The 19,652-nt window shown below is 41.5% G+C and overlaps 2 protein-coding genes across 5 annotated transcripts in view; one reads left to right on the top strand and one right to left on the bottom strand.

Annotated features, from left to right (window-relative positions):
- Nucleotides 1–1,130: 1,130 nt before the first annotated feature.
- LOC147141684 (EF-hand and coiled-coil domain-containing protein 1) lies at nt 1,131–13,045 on the top strand. 2 transcript variants are annotated; one of them, XM_086040795.1, is made up of 9 exons: nt 1,131–1,887; nt 2,960–3,389; nt 3,473–3,607; nt 6,484–6,548; nt 7,653–7,797; nt 7,927–8,077; nt 11,742–11,858; nt 12,016–12,082; nt 12,172–13,043. In XM_086040795.1, the coding sequence occupies exons 1-9, from the start codon at nt 1,290–1,292 to the stop codon at nt 12,339–12,341; spliced, it is 1,878 nt and encodes a 625-aa protein (XP_085896921.1). In that variant the 5' UTR covers nt 1,131–1,289; the 3' UTR covers nt 12,342–13,043. The 2 variants fall into 2 exon arrangements, with proteins under 2 accessions (XP_085896921.1, XP_085896923.1); XM_086040797.1 differs by lacking the exon at nt 11,742–11,858 and having other exon boundaries at nt 12,172–13,045.
- A 599-nt stretch (nt 13,046–13,644) lies between these two features.
- slc41a1 (solute carrier family 41 member 1) overlaps nt 13,645–19,652 on the bottom strand; it is a 37,220-nt gene continuing 31,212 nt past the window's right edge. For all 3 annotated transcript variants that reach the window (XM_086041129.1, XM_086041128.1, XM_086041130.1), the window contains 4 exons: nt 19,400–19,479; nt 18,838–18,978; nt 18,277–18,425; nt 13,645–17,068 (listed from right to left, as the gene is read on the bottom strand). In XM_086041129.1, coding sequence (XP_085897255.1) covers nt 16,883–17,068; nt 18,277–18,425; nt 18,838–18,978; nt 19,400–19,479 — 556 coding nt within the window. In that variant the 3' untranslated portion in view covers nt 13,645–16,882. The remainder of the gene's footprint in view (nt 17,069–18,276; nt 18,426–18,837; nt 18,979–19,399; nt 19,480–19,652) is intronic.

Genomic DNA, 19,652 nt, shown 5'->3' with positions numbered 1-19,652 from the left:
AAAACAATTCATTTCATGCATTATTATTATTATTATTAATAATAACATATTTTTGACAGCCTGACTGTGGCATCTCCGTGCCTCCCCTGATCGTGGCACAGATGCACGATCAGAGGTGGAAGGAGCGCTCCAAGTGCCAACTTCAGAGTGGTCAATTTTTTTGCAATTCCTTAGGAGATCTTTTTGCAGTTCCCTATCAATGTACCTTTCACACGGGCCAATCTCCTCCGTGGACTCCAGCTAGTTATTTATGCTTCTGCCATGTAGACCAGAGAGGAGCCGCTATATGATTGGATTCAAATCATTCGTGTTCATTCCCACGGTGGCACCAACAGCCATTTCTACCTTTGCTCTTCAACAAAATGAAATTACCAAAAGAAAGAAAACTCCACCCATGCGTAGTGAGACCATGCTTTGCGCTAGGCATGAAAAAGGGCCCTTGGAGCTAGTTTGCATCGCAGTTTGAACACCCTAGCTCAGAGGTGTCCTAACTCGGTCCTCAAGGGCCGCTGTCCTCCCTGTTTTCCAACTCTCCCTGCTGAGAGACACCTGATTCAAAAGATCAGCACCATTATCAAGCTTCTTTAGAGTTTGCTGATGAGCTGATCATTTTGAATTAGGTGTGTTGCAGCGGGGAGAGATGGAAAACATGGAGGACGGCGGCGCTTGAGGACCGGAGATGGACATGCCTGCCTTCGGTCAAAAGAGTGTACTAGTGACGCAACAAACGTTAAGTTGTAGAACTTTATAATATCACTACCGGTAGCACAAAGTTGTCAACTAGTGCACAGTTTGCCACAACCATACTTATTCTACTTGTGCACACTCGCTACAGTAAGTCTATCATACGGCAATGGGAAGGCAATAGTGCAAAAAACATAAGACTATTTTCTCTGTTCTATGCATACAATACAATATACAATAGTAACAACTCTGCGCACAAATAGGACATAAAATACCGTAACCGTCAAAACGGCTGGCCATAAAAGACGGTCCTTGGATGAAAAAAAAAAAAAAATCATAACAATCAAATAACCCCCATGCAACTATCCTCCATAGGCACCTTCTTGGAAGTCACAGAGACTAACGCAGTCAGAGTATTTGCATTCGAGGGTGGAGTCAAGGTTGAATGGGACTTTGTTTTCTCTCGTAGGGATCAGATCATGATTTGGTACACCGGGAAAGAACTCGAATTTAGGTTAGGTGGGACTGCATTTCAAATCGCAATCTTTGGCATAAAGAATTTCTTAGGTAAGATTTCTTAGGGAGGGAAAAGTTCATGTGGTATCATGGAGCGCACAGCTTTAGCTTTGAAGTACGTCCAGCCTTGGCCGAGAGCAGCGCGGAGGAGCGAGTGGTTACGGAGCGCCTTGGCCCACCACCACTGCCCCGATCCCGGCGTGGAGAACGAAATCGTCGTTCTGGCTACCGGAATAGACCAGTACTTGCAAGAAGTCTTCCACCATCTTGCTTATCCCAACCGGGACGATAAAGTGTCGGCGGAGGACTTCAGCACCCTCTGCGCCGTGCTCGGTGTCACCGGAGCCCAGAAAGGGAAGAAGACGATGAAAGGAACCGGGGATGGAGAAGGCGACGAAGACGAGGAAGAGTTTACAGACGTTTGCTCCGGGCTGCCTAGTCAGATGACTTTTAAGGACTTTCACTCGCGTCTGTGCGGATTCTTTCGTGTGCGTTCTGCGTACAGGGGCACAGGCGATTGTGTGTGGCGACTGCCCGTTACTGAGGAGACGGAGCTGGTGGAGAGACACATCAGGCTTCGGTGGCCTCGTGTGAGAAGGAGAAAGTATGTCAGTTTTGATCTGACAATGAACCAGAACGGGCACAACAGATCCACAGCTGATCGGACTGCAGAGGACAGTTTTTCGGGTACGCTGAGTTCTGCATGTTTCGTTTTGTAAAAAAAAAAAAAAAAAAAAAAAAAAGAAAGAAGAGAAAAAAAAAGACCCCCAGCTCTTTGTTCACTTACACGTACATTTGGCATTTTGTGGAGTATGCAGGTAACAGTCCAGCCTGCGCCCCAAACAGTCTCTCTCCCCTTAAGTATACCTCCCTTTCAGGGGCGTCAATATGGGGCCAAGCATGTTGAGGTACCCTGTACTATCCCCCAACACACACAAACAAACAATTTTAGATAGGTTAAATATCTGTCAACAGTCGACCCCCCTCGACCAAGGTGGAAGGGGGACCTTCCTAGACTTGTATCTAACGTAAATGCTGTTCCCTATATTTTCGTTTGTGATAATCAGTGTTATGGGGAAACATTGGTTTTAGGGAGTATGTAGGGGAAATGTTGGGAGTAAAACTAAAAAGTTGTCAGTAACAATACAGTGAAGAATTAAATGACTGTAATTACTTACTGATACCTGACAAATTTACTTAAGCACATTAAGGCAAGGCAATGCCATTTTATCTATATAGCACATTTCATACAAGCAGCTCAATGTGCTTCACACAAGCAATGACACAACACCTACAAACATTTAAAAACACAACAGTTAATAATATTCAAAGGCAAAGCAAAGAAAACAAAAGTAGCTTACAAGTATTTGTAAACAAGTATTTGTACTTTGCTACTTTGCACCACTGCTTATTAATTATTATTACTATTTATTGTTTGTTATTGTTGTTTATTGTTATTTGTTTTCCTACCGTTTATGTGGCAGACAAAAAAAGAACAAGCACAAGTTGAAATTACAGACAACTCACATACACATGGCACACATCAATTGGTCTGATACAGGGGTGTCGAATTAATTTTCATCACAGAGAGCTATGACCATTACACAGTAAATGTATTTCATGGTATAACACATCCAAAATTGCTCCTGCAATTAATCATCAGCATACTTTATGTAAAAAACAAACTTCATTTTAAATGAGCAAACATGCATATGTTCATCAGTTCTCCTCCTCTTCTCCTTCCTTTCGTCATTCTCAGAAGAGTTAGCAGCTCTGAGGGAGTTGGTGGAAGACCTCCGATCAGCGCTGCAGGGTAGCGACGCTCGCTGTTTGGCCCTTGAAGTAGCTCTGAGACAAGAGAAGGGCCGCAAGCTGTCAGCTCCCATCGGTGTTTCATCGCCCACAACTTCCATTTCCCTCATACAAGGCAAACTGGTCCCCACGCGGCGGATTAAAGGACAGCTAAGCGTTGCTGGAGGAAATGGTGGGAGGAGGTTGGGGAGAAGATGGGACATGAGGGACCCCCTTTTAAGAGAGTTGCAGCTGATCCGTTCCTCGCGCGATGGACAGCTGGAGGAGGCCATCAAGTTCAATGAACGTCTGGAGGAGGAGCTTCGATGGGCATACCAGGAAGTGAGCAAGCTGCAGGGGGTGGAATCTGCGCTCAGGAGGGAGAACATCCAGATTAGGTTGGACTTGGGTTCAATCACAGGGGATTCAAATCAGCAACTGATATCTATTCAAATGTGCTCATTTTCATGACCTCCATCAGGCGACGAGCAGAGGAGGCCAGGGAGGCTTTGAGTTTGGGCCTAGAGCGGGTGCGAATGATTCAGGAACAAGCTGAATCCGTGCCACAGCTTCAGTCCAGGATCAACCAGCTGGAGAGTGAACTGCAGCAGTACAGGTATGTTTGTGTTAGTGAGTGTATGGTTTCTATTTTCGTCGACAGTGCGCGTGGCTTGGATGGAAAAACTGGCCCGCCTTGGTTTTTGTGCAAGCCTCCTTTAGCATGTTTGAGAATTTGGCAGACTGTGCTACGTCATGCTGGGCTTTCCAGCGGACAGATGGCGTGTTGTTTTGTACACCCCCGATGCACATGACAGTTTGGTGGCTGAAAGTAGACTAAACATGAGATCCACTGAGAGCAGGTCTAAATTGTGGCACAGGTGGTGTAACACCATTTTGGTGCATTTGATTGTGGTGCAGGCAAACAGATTCTGAGCTCTGTGGACGTTTTTGGTGGATGTCACCGCAAGGCAAAGCAGCTGTATTTATACAGCACATTTTATACATACAGTAAGGCAACTCAATGTGCTTCACAATAGCAAAGACATAACACCTACAAGCGTTTACAAACACGATTACAGATGTTCAGAAGCGTATTTCATTCATAAGTATGACAACAACTTGCATCGAACCCTCAGAGTCATTGTAGAAATATACTCATTGAAGGCATTATTATTATTATTATTATTAATTATTATTATTATTATTATTATTATTTGATTATTATTATTATCGGGCGGTACGGTGGTCGACTGGTTAGCACGTCCGCCTCACAGTTCAGAGGTCCTGGGTTCGATCCCGGCTTCGGCCTCCCTGTGTGGAGTTTGCATGTTCTCCCCGTGCCTGCGTGGGTTTTCTCCGGGTACTCCGGTTTCCTCCCACATTCCAAAAACATGCATGGCAGGTTAATTGATCACTCTAAATTGCCCCTAGGTATGATTGTGAGTGTGGTTGTTTGTTTGTCTCTGTGTGCCCTGCGATTGGCTGGCAACCAATTCAGGTTGTCCCCCGCCTACTGCCCAAAGAAAGCTGGGATGGGCTCCAGCACGCCCGTGACCCTTGTGAGGATAAGCGGTATCGATGATGGATGGATATTATTATTATCATCTTTAAAGGGGAAGTCAACCAAAACATTTTTTTTTTCAAGAATATGTTCCCAGTAGGTCCACCAGTTGAAAAACAGCATTGTGATTAATATTGCGTTTGTGGAATATGAGTTAATCCATCCCTTTTTAGTCGTCTCTGGGGCGGCCATTTTGTCACTTCTGTCAATTGAAAATGACATCACAGACCCTCAGGGCAGAGATAACAACCAATCACAGCTCACCTGTTTTCTGAAGCTGAGCCGTGATTGGTTGTTACCTGAGCCCTGAGCAGTTGTGATGTCATTTTCAGTCGACAGAAGTGACAAAATGGCCGCCCCGCGAAATGGCTAAAACGTGTGGATTAACACTTATTCCAAAGTATTTATCAGAATGCCTTGTTTCAACTAGTGGGCTTGCATAGAACATATTGAAAAATATTTTTTCAATATATATAAAATTTTAAGTTTGGGTTGACTTCCGCTTTAATGTCACGCCCCTGGCCTCAGCACAACTGTGGGTGGGAGAGGATTTGGGCGACACACGGACACCCAATCGGGGGTGGAAGGCGGTCTCCAATTGCCCACTTCACAGTGGCCAACCTTACATTGTCCGTAAATGGAGATCTTTTTGCAGTATATTATAAATGTACTTGGGTGCGTCAAACCCCTGCATGTACTCCAGAAAGTCACTTACTGTTGTAGACCTCTCCTGTGCTGAATTCAAAGTAAATAAGAGGAGCCACTTCCACTGGCCAGGAAGTAAGTCAGCTGTGTTTACTCCCACAACAGTGCAAACGCCCATTTCTAACTGTGCCCGTCTGCGAAAATACCGAAGGAAAGAAATCTCCGATGTGTATAGTTAGACCACACTTTGTGCTAGATTTGCGTGGGCACAAAAATAGGGCCCTATATGTTTTGTGTAATCATCACATTTCACATCCTTTGCATACTACCAAAGTTTAGTTTGATTCACTCTTGATGACACTTTGATAGGTGTCCTGCACACTCGTACTCTGCAATTTTTAAGATGGGTGTAATATGCTGTCCCGTTGTAGTGACTCACCAGCCACAACTCTAAATAAACCTGTGTGGTAAAAACATTAAATGACAAGTATTTAAAACCTTCTTCCGTTGCAAAAATACGTTTTCAGCTTTGCTTTCACAGAGAGAAGTGTGTCTAGTGTCTAGATTATCTTGTGAGACTCAAGAGAGGTGCAACCTATTGTTTAGTTCTAGCCTTATTTATTCATACCATCATTGTCTTTGTATTGACACACTTTTAATATATAACTGAGGCAATGCCAGATGATATACTATTAGTTACAGGTGATTCTCTCGGGCATCTTTTGTCCAATTTTCTTGGCTCCAGAAGCAAAATCATGCAAGTTTGCCCTGACCCTTGTATTGTGTTGGGGTCGAAATCGACCTGTTTTTCAAGTCAATTCTGGGGTCAACATGAACCCAACACAATACAAGGGTCAAAACTGTCCTTGTATAAGTTTCCACTTCCTATAGATAAAGCTGACTGGACAATTGTTTATTCAAAGACAATTATTTCCTGGACATGATGATATTTTAATCTGGATTTAAAAGAAGTATCACAGCAAAATGACAATGAAGTAATATTATTATTATTATTAATAATAATAGCATATTATTATTAATAATATTAAAAATAATAACATTATTATTAATGATAATAATAATAATAATAATGATAATGATAATAATATTAATAATAATAACAATAAATAACTTCACTGTGATTAAAAAAGAAATATCAGGGACATGACCACTGAGCTTTTGTAGAGAAAGACTGAAAAAAAAAAGCATTTTCTGGTTGAATGCCTATAGCTGTAACAACAGCTACATAAGTAGAGGTTATGATTTGTGTTGTCCTTCCCCTTCAGATCCGGCTGTGTATGTCTTCCTGAAGCTGCCTCAGCAAGAGGAGTTGAGTCATACTGTAAGACAGGTAAGGAACTGATGGATAATAAATGTGTCATTTTCAAATAATTTGACCAATAATGGTAAAGCCATATCCCACTGAAAATCAATTGATAATAGTGATATAAGTATTTGAATTATTTAGTTATGGCTTCCTTCGCAGGGCCATTCTGACTGTGAAGCCAAATAAATGTGGGATTTTGTCATATTACAAATACACAACAAATTGATCAATAACTAGTTTTTAAATCAGAAGCCAGTAAAAACAGATTGTTCAAATTTGATTACACAGAGATGGGCACTTTACCCTTTTTTGCCGGGCACCCATCCGTCATCGTCCCACCGTCCTTATTCATGAAAATAATCATCCTCCGATGACAAAAAAAGCATTCGTGCAGGACCCCTGGTCGAGATACGGCAGAGTTTTCATAATTCATAAACATATTTAAAGCTCATCAGCTAGCTGGCTAGTTTCCTAGTCAACTCCACTTGCTGGGAGTTTACAACTGTTTAAGTTAAGTGTCACCTAAGATAAGTAGTTAGCCAGGGGACATCACAACAATATTTAAGATTGCGTTATAATGCAATACTATTGCGTTTTATTGCTTTTACACATATAAAACCAAGGCGTCAATATTAGTTTTTAAGTATATTTATCATTATTGTCAAATGATATGAATTTTACCCATATATATGACATTTGCCCAGAGTTAGCTGGGATAGACTTTGTCTCAACTGTGACCAATACAAGCGATTAAAAAAAAAAAAAAGAACCATGAAGTCAATTAATTTAAGTCTGTATCCACAATAATAGTAGTAAAGATTTGGCCTGCGCACAAAAACAGTGAATATGTTATAGGTATATTTTTTTGTGAATAATTGGAGATAACCGCCCCCCCGCCCCCCCAAAAAAATCCGCTAACCAGTGAGTAGCAAACAACACTCTACTTTTCTCATTGTGGTGTGGTGCACAAATTATTTTCTCTTTTGCCGCCTGCTTTTATGCATGCATGGTTATTTGCGGGTGACTTTTAATCATTTTTCATTCGATTCAGTGCTCATTTTTGAACATGTGGCGTTTAAAGCATGACTGCCATCAACTCACAAAAGTAACGAGTGGGTTTGTTTGCAGATGCCGAGTGTCTGCAGAGAGCAGTGGAAGGAAGAGCCGCCTCTGATGAAGAGGAGGAAGGTGACAGGGGCACGGGTGATGAAGGACAACCCTGCCTTTTTGAGGTGAAGAAGCACATCAGCCGATGTCACGGCTGGGGCAAAGGGTTAGCTCATTCTAACATCTCAGTCCAAAGCAGCAAGTCTGCCGTTGCTATCTTTCCAACTATTTGGCATATACAGACCTGTAGAAAACAATCCACGCCACTCCTCTTCTCCACTGCCTGTTCTTAAAGGTGTCCGAGTCATGCGGTCCATCAGGTCCTCACGAAGTGCGACCTGCACGACAGCCACCTCAGCGGCGATTCTAAGGGCAGCGGGGGATGCTGCAGCTGCAAGCGACAAAAGCACGAGCTCTTAACAAGCAGCAGCGGCTGTGAGGAGAAGGTGGGTGAAGTACACAAGGAAAACGGGAGTTTAAAGTGGACGCAAACATATTTTTTTCAAGAATATGTTCTATGCAAGCCCACTAGTTGAAACAGGGCATTCTGTTAAATATTGCGTTTATGGAATAAGTGTTAATCCACTCGTTTTTAGACATCTCTGGGGGCGGCCATTTTGTCTTTTGTCGACTGAAAATGACATCACAACTGCTCACAACGACCAATCACAGCTCAGATTCAGAAAACAGGTCAGCCATGATTGGTCATTGTGAGCAGTTGTGATGTCATTTTCAGTCGACAGAAGACAAAATGGCCGCCCCCAGAGATGGAAAAAAAAAACGAGTGCATTTTGTTGCTTAACTTATATTCAGAGTTGGGCAGTCCGTCCCCCCAAACTGCCCCATTGATTCCCGTGACCGACGCATTGTGCTGTTGGCGACAGGTCTGCAACACATGCCATGCACACATCAGGAATTGTTGCTGCTCTGATCGGTCCATTATGTCACGTTGCGATGACATACAGTTTCCCACACGGAGGAGAGAATGCGCCACGCAGCTCGTTGCTGCTGCAAAGCAAACTAGTTTGGCAGCGGCGTATGTGTAAAAAGAAGCTACTCACCCACGTTCCCCCTTAGCCGCCACCTTCCAGATCGCTTTCGCAATAAAATTAAATGCATCATCTAGTCAGCTCGGTCCCTTTATGGTTGTAGCAGGCATGATATCCATTGCTGTCGCTGTCTTTTTGAAGCGACGCCCCCCGACTTGGAACGTAACTGTTTCAAAACAACTTGCGTCCGCGAGTATAGTCAAGCTGCGCGCAGCACTCAAGGATGACACCGGCACATCAAGGTGGAGTTCATGCACTTGTTCTGGCGTCTTCCCTACTTCCGGAAATACGCCGTAGCAAACCTGCTATGTATAGTGGTTTGCTGGTATGCTTTTATTTTGAAGGCCGAGAAGTGTGAAGAGGGGGAAGTGTGGAAAATAAGTACCTTGACTGCGACTTCTGGCCGTCTGTTGGACCCAAATAGTTATACATACAATATGACAAATCCAATCCCGGGGCTCGCAATGCAAGTGAGCACGTAGTTTGGTAAGTGCTACTGGCGCATTTGATGCATGTCCACAGCGGGTTCGAATTGTAAATTAGCCAGCGAATGATCTTTAAAAAGGCTCTGCCGTTAGCATCTCTCCCGCGGCGAGGGTTGCGGCCGGACTGGCATAGAAGGGTCAATTGCCCAGCTCTGCTTATATTCCACAAACGGAAAATTATATGATACAAAATAACATTCAATTAGAACTTGTATCAATACCATTGCTGTCTTTGCAAAGGCAGATATTTTCTATTGTGAAGGGATTGCTACTTTAATGGAGTGTTATTCTTGAGGGAATGAAAGTCTCAGCCCTCTGGTGATTCATTTTTGTCTCTTCCGAAGCCTGTTATTAGACAGGTCAGTACAAGTTTGTTAAAAACTGTCCTCGTATAAAGTTCGCTCCAATTGGTGAATGCACCATTGTTCATTCAAAGAAACATACTTTTAGCATGTTTTTTTTCAGTTGCAAAATGTCACTTTGCTCCATAAAACATGTCAATTACCACCTTCAAAGCAGGGAAAATAAAATAAAAAAAAAAAGAAAACCGCTGGATCTTTTAGTTTCTGTGAAAAGGTCCTCAGAAGAAGTAGCTCTGTGGTTTTACGGATTCTTTTTGCAGCCATCTTTTGGGTATAGTAAAAGAGTAAATAATGGTTATGATACAGTTAAAGGATCATAAAACTTGGTGGTGTGGTGCACAGGACATGGAACAAGAACCCACTACATGTTGTTGCGACTGCAGTACAAAATGTATGCAAAACACTCTTCGGCCATAAATATAAAACAATGAGCTGAAAAACTGTAAATACAGCGGTTACTGACCTTAACTTCTTATGCTGTGCGATGCTGTATTCTTAAACCGTTAAGCAAACCACATAGGAGGGAGCGCCATAGTCTGAGAATCCCCTGTAATGTAATCTATTTGCATCCAAGTGGAACCTTCATGGCGAGAATAAATGATCAAGGAAATGTTACCATTAGTGAAGGCTATTTGACTAAATTGACTTAGTTGACGACTCATTCAACCATCCTTCCATTTTCTATATTGCTTATCCTCATTGGGGTCACCTGTGAGCTGGAGTTTATCCTATGGACTGGTTGTATTAGTTGACTACATTGAATTATTTCATGCTTTTCTATTAAAGCAACACTGTGTCATTTGACAGTTTTTGTTGATTATGGCGGCGCCATGTGGACAAAGGCGGTAATGTTTTGACAAAAATCAACCACAATTCCCATGCGTGCCAGCGCGTAGTGTCGTGAAATCCTGAGCCGTCCTTATAGCGAAAGGAGGAAGTGAGTAGGCCGTGAAGCAATTCAGGACATTTGTATTTTGTGTGCCAGGGTTAATCCCATCCTCCTCAAAGTTTCTTTGTGCCAGTAAAAATGATATAGACCCCCTCAGGGCATGAAGTCCCATTGAAATACTGTACTTGTAAGTCAATGTTTCATCAAAAGAGGTGTGAAACTTTTTTATTAAGGTCGATTTCTTGCCCATTGCTGCTTTAATTTTAGACAAATCGTTTTTCCCCACAGACACCTTTAGTAGCAAAATGTCCTTGATTAGCATAGTGCAAGAAATGGTAACATAAATGATGGAGGGGAACACCATTTTTTTTTTTTTCAGCTCTGGGACAAAAACGTCATTTTAAATAGTGATTGAACCAGTGTAATATATTTTACTGCTCAAATGCATGTGTGAAAGTTCATCAAAAACAAAGGGTTTAAAGCGAACTAAAAATAAACAAATACTGTGATTTCTTTCCCCCCAGTGCAAAGGTCTCGCTTGTATAAAAAATACATTCAAAGGTTGCACATAACATTTTGTGCATGTTTCACAAAAATGAACTCTCTTGAAGATTCTTCTATGTTTGTTCTGCTTGTCATTCAAAATCCCAAATGATTAGGCTTACTCACTCACTTGTATGTTACAGTACATTTCACTCTGATTTGTTAAAGGAGACAAACAAATATTACCGCCGTTAAATGCGTCTATGTTTTTGGAGGACACAAATTTTAGTAACTTCTCATGCAGTTCAAACAAACTGTTCTTGTGAAGAGAGAAAAAAAACCCACTGTTGTTTGTTTGCTTTTTTTTATATCGGCTACAGTAGCAGTTCTGGCAGCTTCAGTGTACTTCTCACATTTTAAATTTGTCCAACATGTTGCTATATAATATTTCGATAGCATCTCTTCGCAAAGTAGGCAAATAGGTTTGCCTTTTTTTTTTTTTTTTTTTTTTTGAGTGCAGGGTTCCCACTATTGCAACCACCATCGTATGGTGCAATGGTGAGTTAGATAGTGACTCATTTGTTTTTATTTGCGTCTGAGTCGTCAAAATACGTCTTTGTGAGAAAGTGACTCACTTAATCCTAACCCTCACCCACTCACCTCACCAAAGAAGGTTGGGTACGGCTGATCTATAGAAAGGCCTGCGAAGCACGTCCTATACTTTAGTTTTAGAATAAGCGTTTGTAAAGTATACCAAAACACAAATACTGGCATATCCTCTCGACCTCACTCAATTTGATTATTTTTAAAAAATTTATTTTTGCAATATTCCTCCTTGTTAGAGGCCGGATCAAGAGGAGAACAAGGCAAGTCTGGAAGGGACAGAGAGGGAGAGGCTGTATTTGATGGAGGGAAAGTTCAGAGATGCCCTCATGTTACTTCTGCAGCTACGCAATAAGGTAACCTCCCTCTACCCCTCCCTCCCAAACCTGAGCCTCTTTGCTGTCATCAAGTGATTATTCATTCTCAACTTTCTTTTTTTTTTAGTTGCAATCACATATATTTTATTTTATTAGTACAAAACCTAATCAAATGAACACTTTCTTGTCTGTGTAGAAGTTGTCCCGCAGGGAGCTGGGGAGCATCATGATGGATACTCTAGACAAGTGCAGTAATGGAGATGGTACACTAGTTCTGAATTTTTTCAAATTCTCGACCATTGCTTTTTATGTTTTTTTTGCTCAGTTTTTTTTCTTCTTTTTCTCCGTCTAGGTCCATCCCAGGTAGTGCAGGTAGCTGATGCCCTCTACGTGCAATTATCCTCCACTGATCATATTCGAGACGGAGGCGAGGCCAAAGGAGGTGAGAGGGACGGCAAAAGCTTGCTTCCACCATCAGGACATCAAACAAGCAGCAACAGCCCGCTGGTCATCTCCTGCTAACTAAGCTGAACTTTTTTTTTTCCCAGTAATGTCACTTTTGCAGCAATATATCCATCCATCCACTATCTATACCGTTTGTCCTCACAAGGATCGCGGGGAGTGCTGGAGCCTATCCCAGCAGTCTTTGGGCAGTAGGCGGGGGACACCCTGAATTGGTTGCCAGCCAATCGCAGGGCACACACAGACAAACAAACATCTGCACTCACAATCACACCTAGTGGCAATTTAGAGTGTCCAATTAACTTACCAAGCATGTTTTTGGAATGTGGGAGGAAACCGGAGTACCCGGAGGAAACCCACGCAGGCACGGGGAGAACATGCAAACTCCACACAGGGAGGCCGGAGCCAAGATCGAACCCACGACCTCTGAACTGTGAGGCGGACGTGCTAACCAGTCGTTCACCAGTCGTGCCGCCCTTGCAGCAATATAAATGTAATCAAATCTATACAATGTTCTGTTTCATTTTACAAATGTAATTTAATGTTTATTTTCTCTTCAAAGCTAAGCTAATTAACTCCCTAACCACTTTTAACCCAAATTTGAAATTATTTTTGCTACTTTGTTGAGTTGAGAAGTACTATGAGTATCTTTGTGCATCCCCAACATTAAATCACTGTGTCAAATAAATGCCTAACTGTATTAAAAAAATGGTGAGTGGCCAAATCATACTGTAAGCAACAGTAGGATTTTTGGACGTAATATGATTCATATTATTCCACTTTAAAAAATATGAAGAATTGTTTGAATTCATACCAGCTATTCATAATAATTTCTCTAGTTATTCACCAGACGAAAATGTAACCTTTCGCAATGGTTCAGCGGCACTGGCGGTGATAGCGGTGGGCCCTAAGAGGCAGAACCCCCTCTTAAATATGCCTGGACCACCCAGGTGCCAGACCAGATAATTGACTGGGTGTTTTGCGTTTTTTTCCCCAACAGTATTTCGCCCCCCACAACAAAAAAAAAAAAAAAAAAAAAAAAAAAAAAAAAAAAAAAAAAACAACAAATAAAACAAACTGTTGTGTGGTCCCCCTGGGAAAAAAATCCTAGCACATGCTAGGTTGGACTCCTACCCAAAGTGTTCGTATTAGAGTGTGCGCATTGCTTATTGTACATTTTCTTTGTCTGGTGAGTTATATTCCAGAATGTATCATTTACATTACATGCAAAGGCAAGGTATCCAGTCTGGAACTGAAAGAATTCCCGCCATTGAGCCTACGTCATGAAAGTGGTATGGTTGACGGTATAGAGCTTTGTCTGTGATCAATATTTTCGGAAACACAAGACAATCGCACAGTTGAGTGGTATGAAACAATACAGTCGTTTATTCCCAGCAAGTCAGGAAAGAACCCACAGGAAACCCACAAGCTTCAGCCCTGGTGACACTATACATGCCCGCCCTTCTCATTTTTACTATTTAGCCTCTTATGCAGCAAATGTGACAGGAGATGGAGGTCACGGTTTAATGTGTAGCCTGAGTCCCCATCTGATTCCTTGTGAGTTCAACGGGGTTGAAGCACTGAGGTTAAAAAGGCAGTACGTGGGTTTTGGTTGGGTGTTTTAGATTGCGCAACAGTCTAAAATTACATGCAGCACTGCACATTTTCAGGCTTTCTGCTGTTTGACAGATGAAACCGTTCTTTTCTTTCTGCTCATCTTGATCCAAGGCCCTCCAGGACATGTGTACCCAAACTGCTGAGGTGTTTGCGCATAGTGTACATGTGAACTCAAGTCTGTAACCGATGCTTCCGGCCCGTCACTTCAGCTGCATCAACACAAAGTTACAGTATTACGTTACATTGCATATCACAATCAAGGTATCGTAAATCATGGATTAATCAGGCCTAATTTAAGGCGCTAAGCTGTTGATTGGTTACTCTAAAGTTGAGCTTGGCTCTCATTGAGGTTAAGGCCATTCTATGTCATTATTAGGCACCATGCAACATTTCATCACTATTGTGGCAAGCAGCAAAACAAACAAAAACAAAAAAACTACTGGCCATTTGCAGAAAGGAAAAGAAAAGAAACATTTAAAAAAGAAGGAAACAGTTGACCCCGGGGTGACAAAGTAACAGAGCCACAATGACAGGACACAATAAACAATCTTATATATAGAATAAATATAGTATGTACAAATTGCTTTGTGTGCTTCTAATAATAAATAGACAAAACCATTATCTGCCCTCTTATAGAAGTATTCACAACTCTCCATGAACATAGAGTAGAAGGCTGGCACCTGGTCAGTAAGAAGGTTGAGAAAAAAGAGAAATGACTGAACAGATGTATGGATATGACCTCCAACAAAAAATGCAGTAAAAACCTAAAAATAACCCTATGTATTCAAGATGGATTTGAACCAAGATAAATGGCATCAAAGAATGTCTCTGGCGCCCTCTAGTGTCGATTTGGCAAATTACAGCACTTTACATTGTGGCCCAGATTTGAGAAGTTGCTTCTTTACACAGGTTTCTTTTCTTCAGTCCTAATTGTGACAAAGATCACTAAGAAGAGTTAAAATGATTAGGACAAACAAAACAAAAGAAAATAATCACAATTTTAACATAAACACTTCCTCCCGCACACCATTAAGAGCCCAAACAAAAGATTGGCAGACAATATATATTATACTTCACATTCATAGGATGTGCACTGCACATGTATACTTCTGGCCCCTTTGAAGATAACGCAGAAGTTTGAGAAGTGGCAAAGAATTCAAGCATCTCATGCAAGTTTTAGCCAAGACACCTCGTATCTGGACTGCTTTCGATTGGTCAAAATAGCACTCTGCTTTCTCCGGATAAATTGCATTTCCATTTCACCCTTCGTACTCACAATTACAAAAACAGAGAGTGAGAGAGATGTAAATTGGGGCAGTTATTGGATAGAATGTTAGAAGTCTGTAAGATTTTGGTTCGATTCAATTTTTTGGACTCCAAATTTTCCAGTGATGGGTCCGGATTTTCTCTGAATCATGAAACGTGTGGGATCCTTCTGTCGGCCACTTCTTGACATAGCGTAGTCAATAGCAAATGTGTTTTATAGAAGAGGTTGTGCAATAATTTGTGCTGATATTGTTTGCGACAAATTCAATATTTAATGTCACCAACATTGAACTAAATCAGATCAAAACTCCTAACTTAGTGTAACCAGAGGAAAAACAAGAATATCGTTAATAGTTTTAAAATAACTGACTTCAATTAAATGCTTTCCTACTCTTGAAAAACTTCCTGACTTCATGTACCGCAACATTTTTTAAAGAACACCCAAAAAAAGCAGGATATTAAACAAACTTCCATGAAACATTTGAGCTGAAATCAACGCAAACGCTTTGTGTAGTTCTGTCAACTTCCTGGAATCAGTGCTTCTCAAATTGGCTCAATGAGGACTGATGGTGAGTCTTTGGTGCTGTTTTATCAAATGGACCAGGCCCCAGTAATGATGACCACACACAAGGCAGGCCTTATAAAAGACGGGGGGGGGGGGGGGGGGGGGGGCCCAATGAAGAAAAAACACATCCATGCCGTCACACAAGGTGAATCCTTGCGTGCAGATCCTCAGCCACAATAATGTGTGAGCACATGAATGTTTAGTGAGCTGAGCTCTGCAGGTTTCGTAAGCCCTTTGTTTCTGGCTAAAATTGTGACTTGCACGACACAAAATGTCAGTGTGTTGTTTTTAACGCCAGAGACTAATCAGGATCAAGCGGTAGTTTCATAATTAGTTTTGATCATTTGGTCAGAAACGGGAAGTTTTGGAAGCTTGGGACGGGGAGGATTTGAGGGTTACATTGTTTTGACAACAGCCAACGAACAGGCTCCAACATTGTTGTTGAGTGCGATCCTACGGACTGACCTTCCAGTTCTTATCAACCGGAATTAAAAGACACAATTTCAATTTCTCGTGTTATGGAAAGAGATTTAAACTGCTACATTTCTGGTTCCGTCTCATGGTAAAACAGCATCAATCTGCTGTTTTAAGATTAAGGTAAAACGGAAATTGTAGCTACAGTAGCCATTTGCACTCTTCTAAAGCACTATGATACATATGCATTTCAATGATTTCACAGAATTTCAAGACAAAGCACTTGGTGATTAAGTAATATTGGCTTGTTAGGGATTTTTTTTTTTTTTTTTTTTTTTTGCTTATCCTTTCTTGGATTTGTTGCAAGATGATCATGTAAAAATGGATTTCCCGGCTAGTTTCCCCATTTAAAATAATGAGGAATAGCCTTTCAAAATAGAATTGATATAAATTTACATCAAACAGATTACTTACCGATTATCATTTACAATCATACAATAATAACAGAGTCAGGGGACTCTCTTATCAGGCAAAAAAAAAAAAAAAGAAAAGTCTGTGGGACAGACTAAGACAAAAAGACTTTCCAATGTTTCCACATTGAACCAGCCTATAATGCACCCAGTTGTCATTGTAAACTGGGGCACTATATCTTCAATCAGAACCCTCCAAGGGATTAGCCCTTTCATTGGAAACATCCAGTTTTCCATCATCAATGTCCATGTGTGAAAAGGGAACTGAATCAGTTTCCCAAATTGGAGTCTCTGTCACCGATGAAAAAGCGCATGTGGAAGCAGAGGGCGAGGAAGCCGGTTCCTAGCAGGTCGCCAAGAGCAGTCAGGTAGGGGATTGAGAAGTTGTCGGGGTCCATCCCTCTGCCCCACATCCAGTGGACCATCCAGTCCGCTAGGTAGAGCAGGATCATCACCTGGGAAACAACAAACAATATGCAATAGGCCTAGTTTTCTGTGTGTATTACGGTTTCCGTACCATATGCATGTTCAGTGTCAAAAATGATGAAAATGGAACAATAACCAGTCTGTACTCTCCCACGTTTTATCAACAGTTGAACTGCACTGTATTTGTAGTGTGACGATACACACAATACTGCCAGCTGAATGGTTAGCAGAGAAGCGGGAAGTGTTTTTGGAATGTGCAATGAGACTGAGTAAATCCATGCAAGCACAGGAAAAAAAAACACAAATCGCAATGTAGGTTTCAAACTGCATTCTGAATCACTCATTTCGTCCACTTCAATTGGATTTAAATGAACTTCATGAATGCTAATGACGCGGCCAACAGAGCAAGGGACAGCCACTTGACAGAGATTCACCTACTATCGCATTTATCATTTCATCAGTGTTGCGCATTTTTAACTAAGTGGCTAGTTCAGAAAGACATGAATCAGTTTTACGGTCAGATTAAAGTACTTGCACAGTGTCCGCTTCTCAGGGTTCAATGACAAAGTTTGGAAAAAATACTTTACATTACTTCTATGCAGGGCTGTCACTACTCAATGTCTTCAGAATCGATTATCTTACAGATAATTCCATCGAATAATCAGGTGATCGGAACATTTTTCAATTCATGCTCCTGGTGACGGTATGGGTGAACAACTTTTGGTTACGTTTTTACAGGCATACCTGGACATACACACTCATGGCTGCATTAATTGATTGCTTGACTGCAGTGTCAACATTCCACCAATAGAAGGTGCTAAATAGCATAGACTGTGAAATGCTCTTGAGGAGCTTCACTACATTGGAATGTATTACACATGCATCTGCTAGAAATGTCTATGTGAAAAATGAAAGGTGCTGTAAGTGCCGCGAAGCTTCGGTCCAAACATTTTGTGTCTAGCTATTTTTGTTGTCAATTTATCAAAAAAATAGTCGACTTATTTTTTGCCCATCGACAATTGAACTGACAAGGTGGGATTGTGATTTATTCATGTACAGAATATAACCATGCAGCATGGGGCTGTCTTGATGAAAAATAATTAAAAGAAAATCCACAGCACAGTTCAGCGCCCCCCAGGCAGCATTCACTGATTTTGTCATGTCCGACTGATTCCTCCCTCAACTAATCTAGGCTTCTCGATTAACCGGAAAACACAGGCGTGTTTTACATGTTCACCTGCAGCAGTGCAGCAGCCAGGTAGAAGGTGATGAAGACGGGGGTTAGTGTGGTATGTCCCCCCCTCAGTGAGTTGATGGTGTAGAGGAAGACAAGGTGACCAGGGGCGACCAGGAGGAAGAGCACACGTGCTGAACGGGAGTTCACAGCTAGGGGGCAAGGAGCGAGCGGGGTTATATTCAACTCACCACTCGACACTCGAACCGCAGTTATGATATTGTTTCTTGCTGGTCAATGACCGCATCCATTTGTTTATGATGCTGTATATGTAAAATAGATGTACTGCAAGAGTTGCTCGGTAAAACTGCTTTGCTTACAGTAACACACTGACTGTCCAGTTTATGACAATCTGCACTGGATTAAAAATTCTGTTAATAAATGACATAATACTTAGTTTTGATTGACTGTGTCAGACAGCTATTAATTGTATCTTAGACCATCTAATATTGTGGCAGTTCAGTACAGTATCAAATTCCAGCATTTATTCTGTATTTGAATAAGCATTTTTTCTTTTCTTCAAATTAACATTATTTTTTTTGATTAGATAACTGAGAACCTTACTGGAGGTGAAGAAAGTGGAGCAGGGTGTGGGGCACTTCTTGTTCCTGGGCATGGGGTTCGGATCGCCCATGGGTATACCATTCATGTGCAGGTAGGTGGAGATTCGACTGGACTGAACTGCAACCAGGTTACCTCCCACACCTGACAAACACATACACACAAATGAGGGCTTGTAGGTTGTTCGCATATTTGAATTCTGTTGCATGCTGAAGTTGAAATAACCAAATTGCCTTTTTTTTCCCCTTTAAAACCAGCAAGAAAGTAAACATTGACTTAATTTGATCATTTTTGTTACTCCCAAAACACAGAATGCAAACACATGCAAAAGTAGATATTGCATGTAGCATATTTCTGAAAATGTGTGAGTGAGCTGTTGTGATTTTTGTAAGCTAATTTACAGAATTACCAAACCCGCACCCCGCCGCCCCAACTCGAAATGCGCCGTGTCTTCATTGTAACATGCAGTACGTAGCTTTACTTTCAATTCGCATGACACAGAAACCCTCCGTCCCCCAGAGATCATTTAGAAATTCACAATATGCAATAAGAATAGACTCCTCACCATTGATGACTGGAGTGAAGACAGCCATGCCAGCGAAGTTTGGGTTGGTAACGGTCTTGTCAAGAATAAGACCACCGACACTAAAACATAGACAGTTAATACATTTAAGGATCATAGGTATTGTAATTATAATTAGAATGAACATAATAACAGCGAAATAGCACGGGTCATCACTCCCCACTTTGCGGTTCGAGTTTTGCGGCGTCAGTGCATTGCCGGTTTTCAAAAAATATTCATCCCAAAAAAATAATAA

This window comes from Filicampus tigris, chromosome 9, assembly GCF_054856515.1.
Source record: "Filicampus tigris isolate MCC_2025a chromosome 9, RoL_Ftig_1.0, whole genome shotgun sequence".
Lineage (NCBI taxonomy): Eukaryota > Metazoa > Chordata > Actinopteri > Syngnathiformes > Syngnathidae > Filicampus > Filicampus tigris.
The sequence above is the reverse complement of the archived record's forward strand: the minus strand, read 5'-3'. Positions and strand labels throughout refer to the sequence as shown.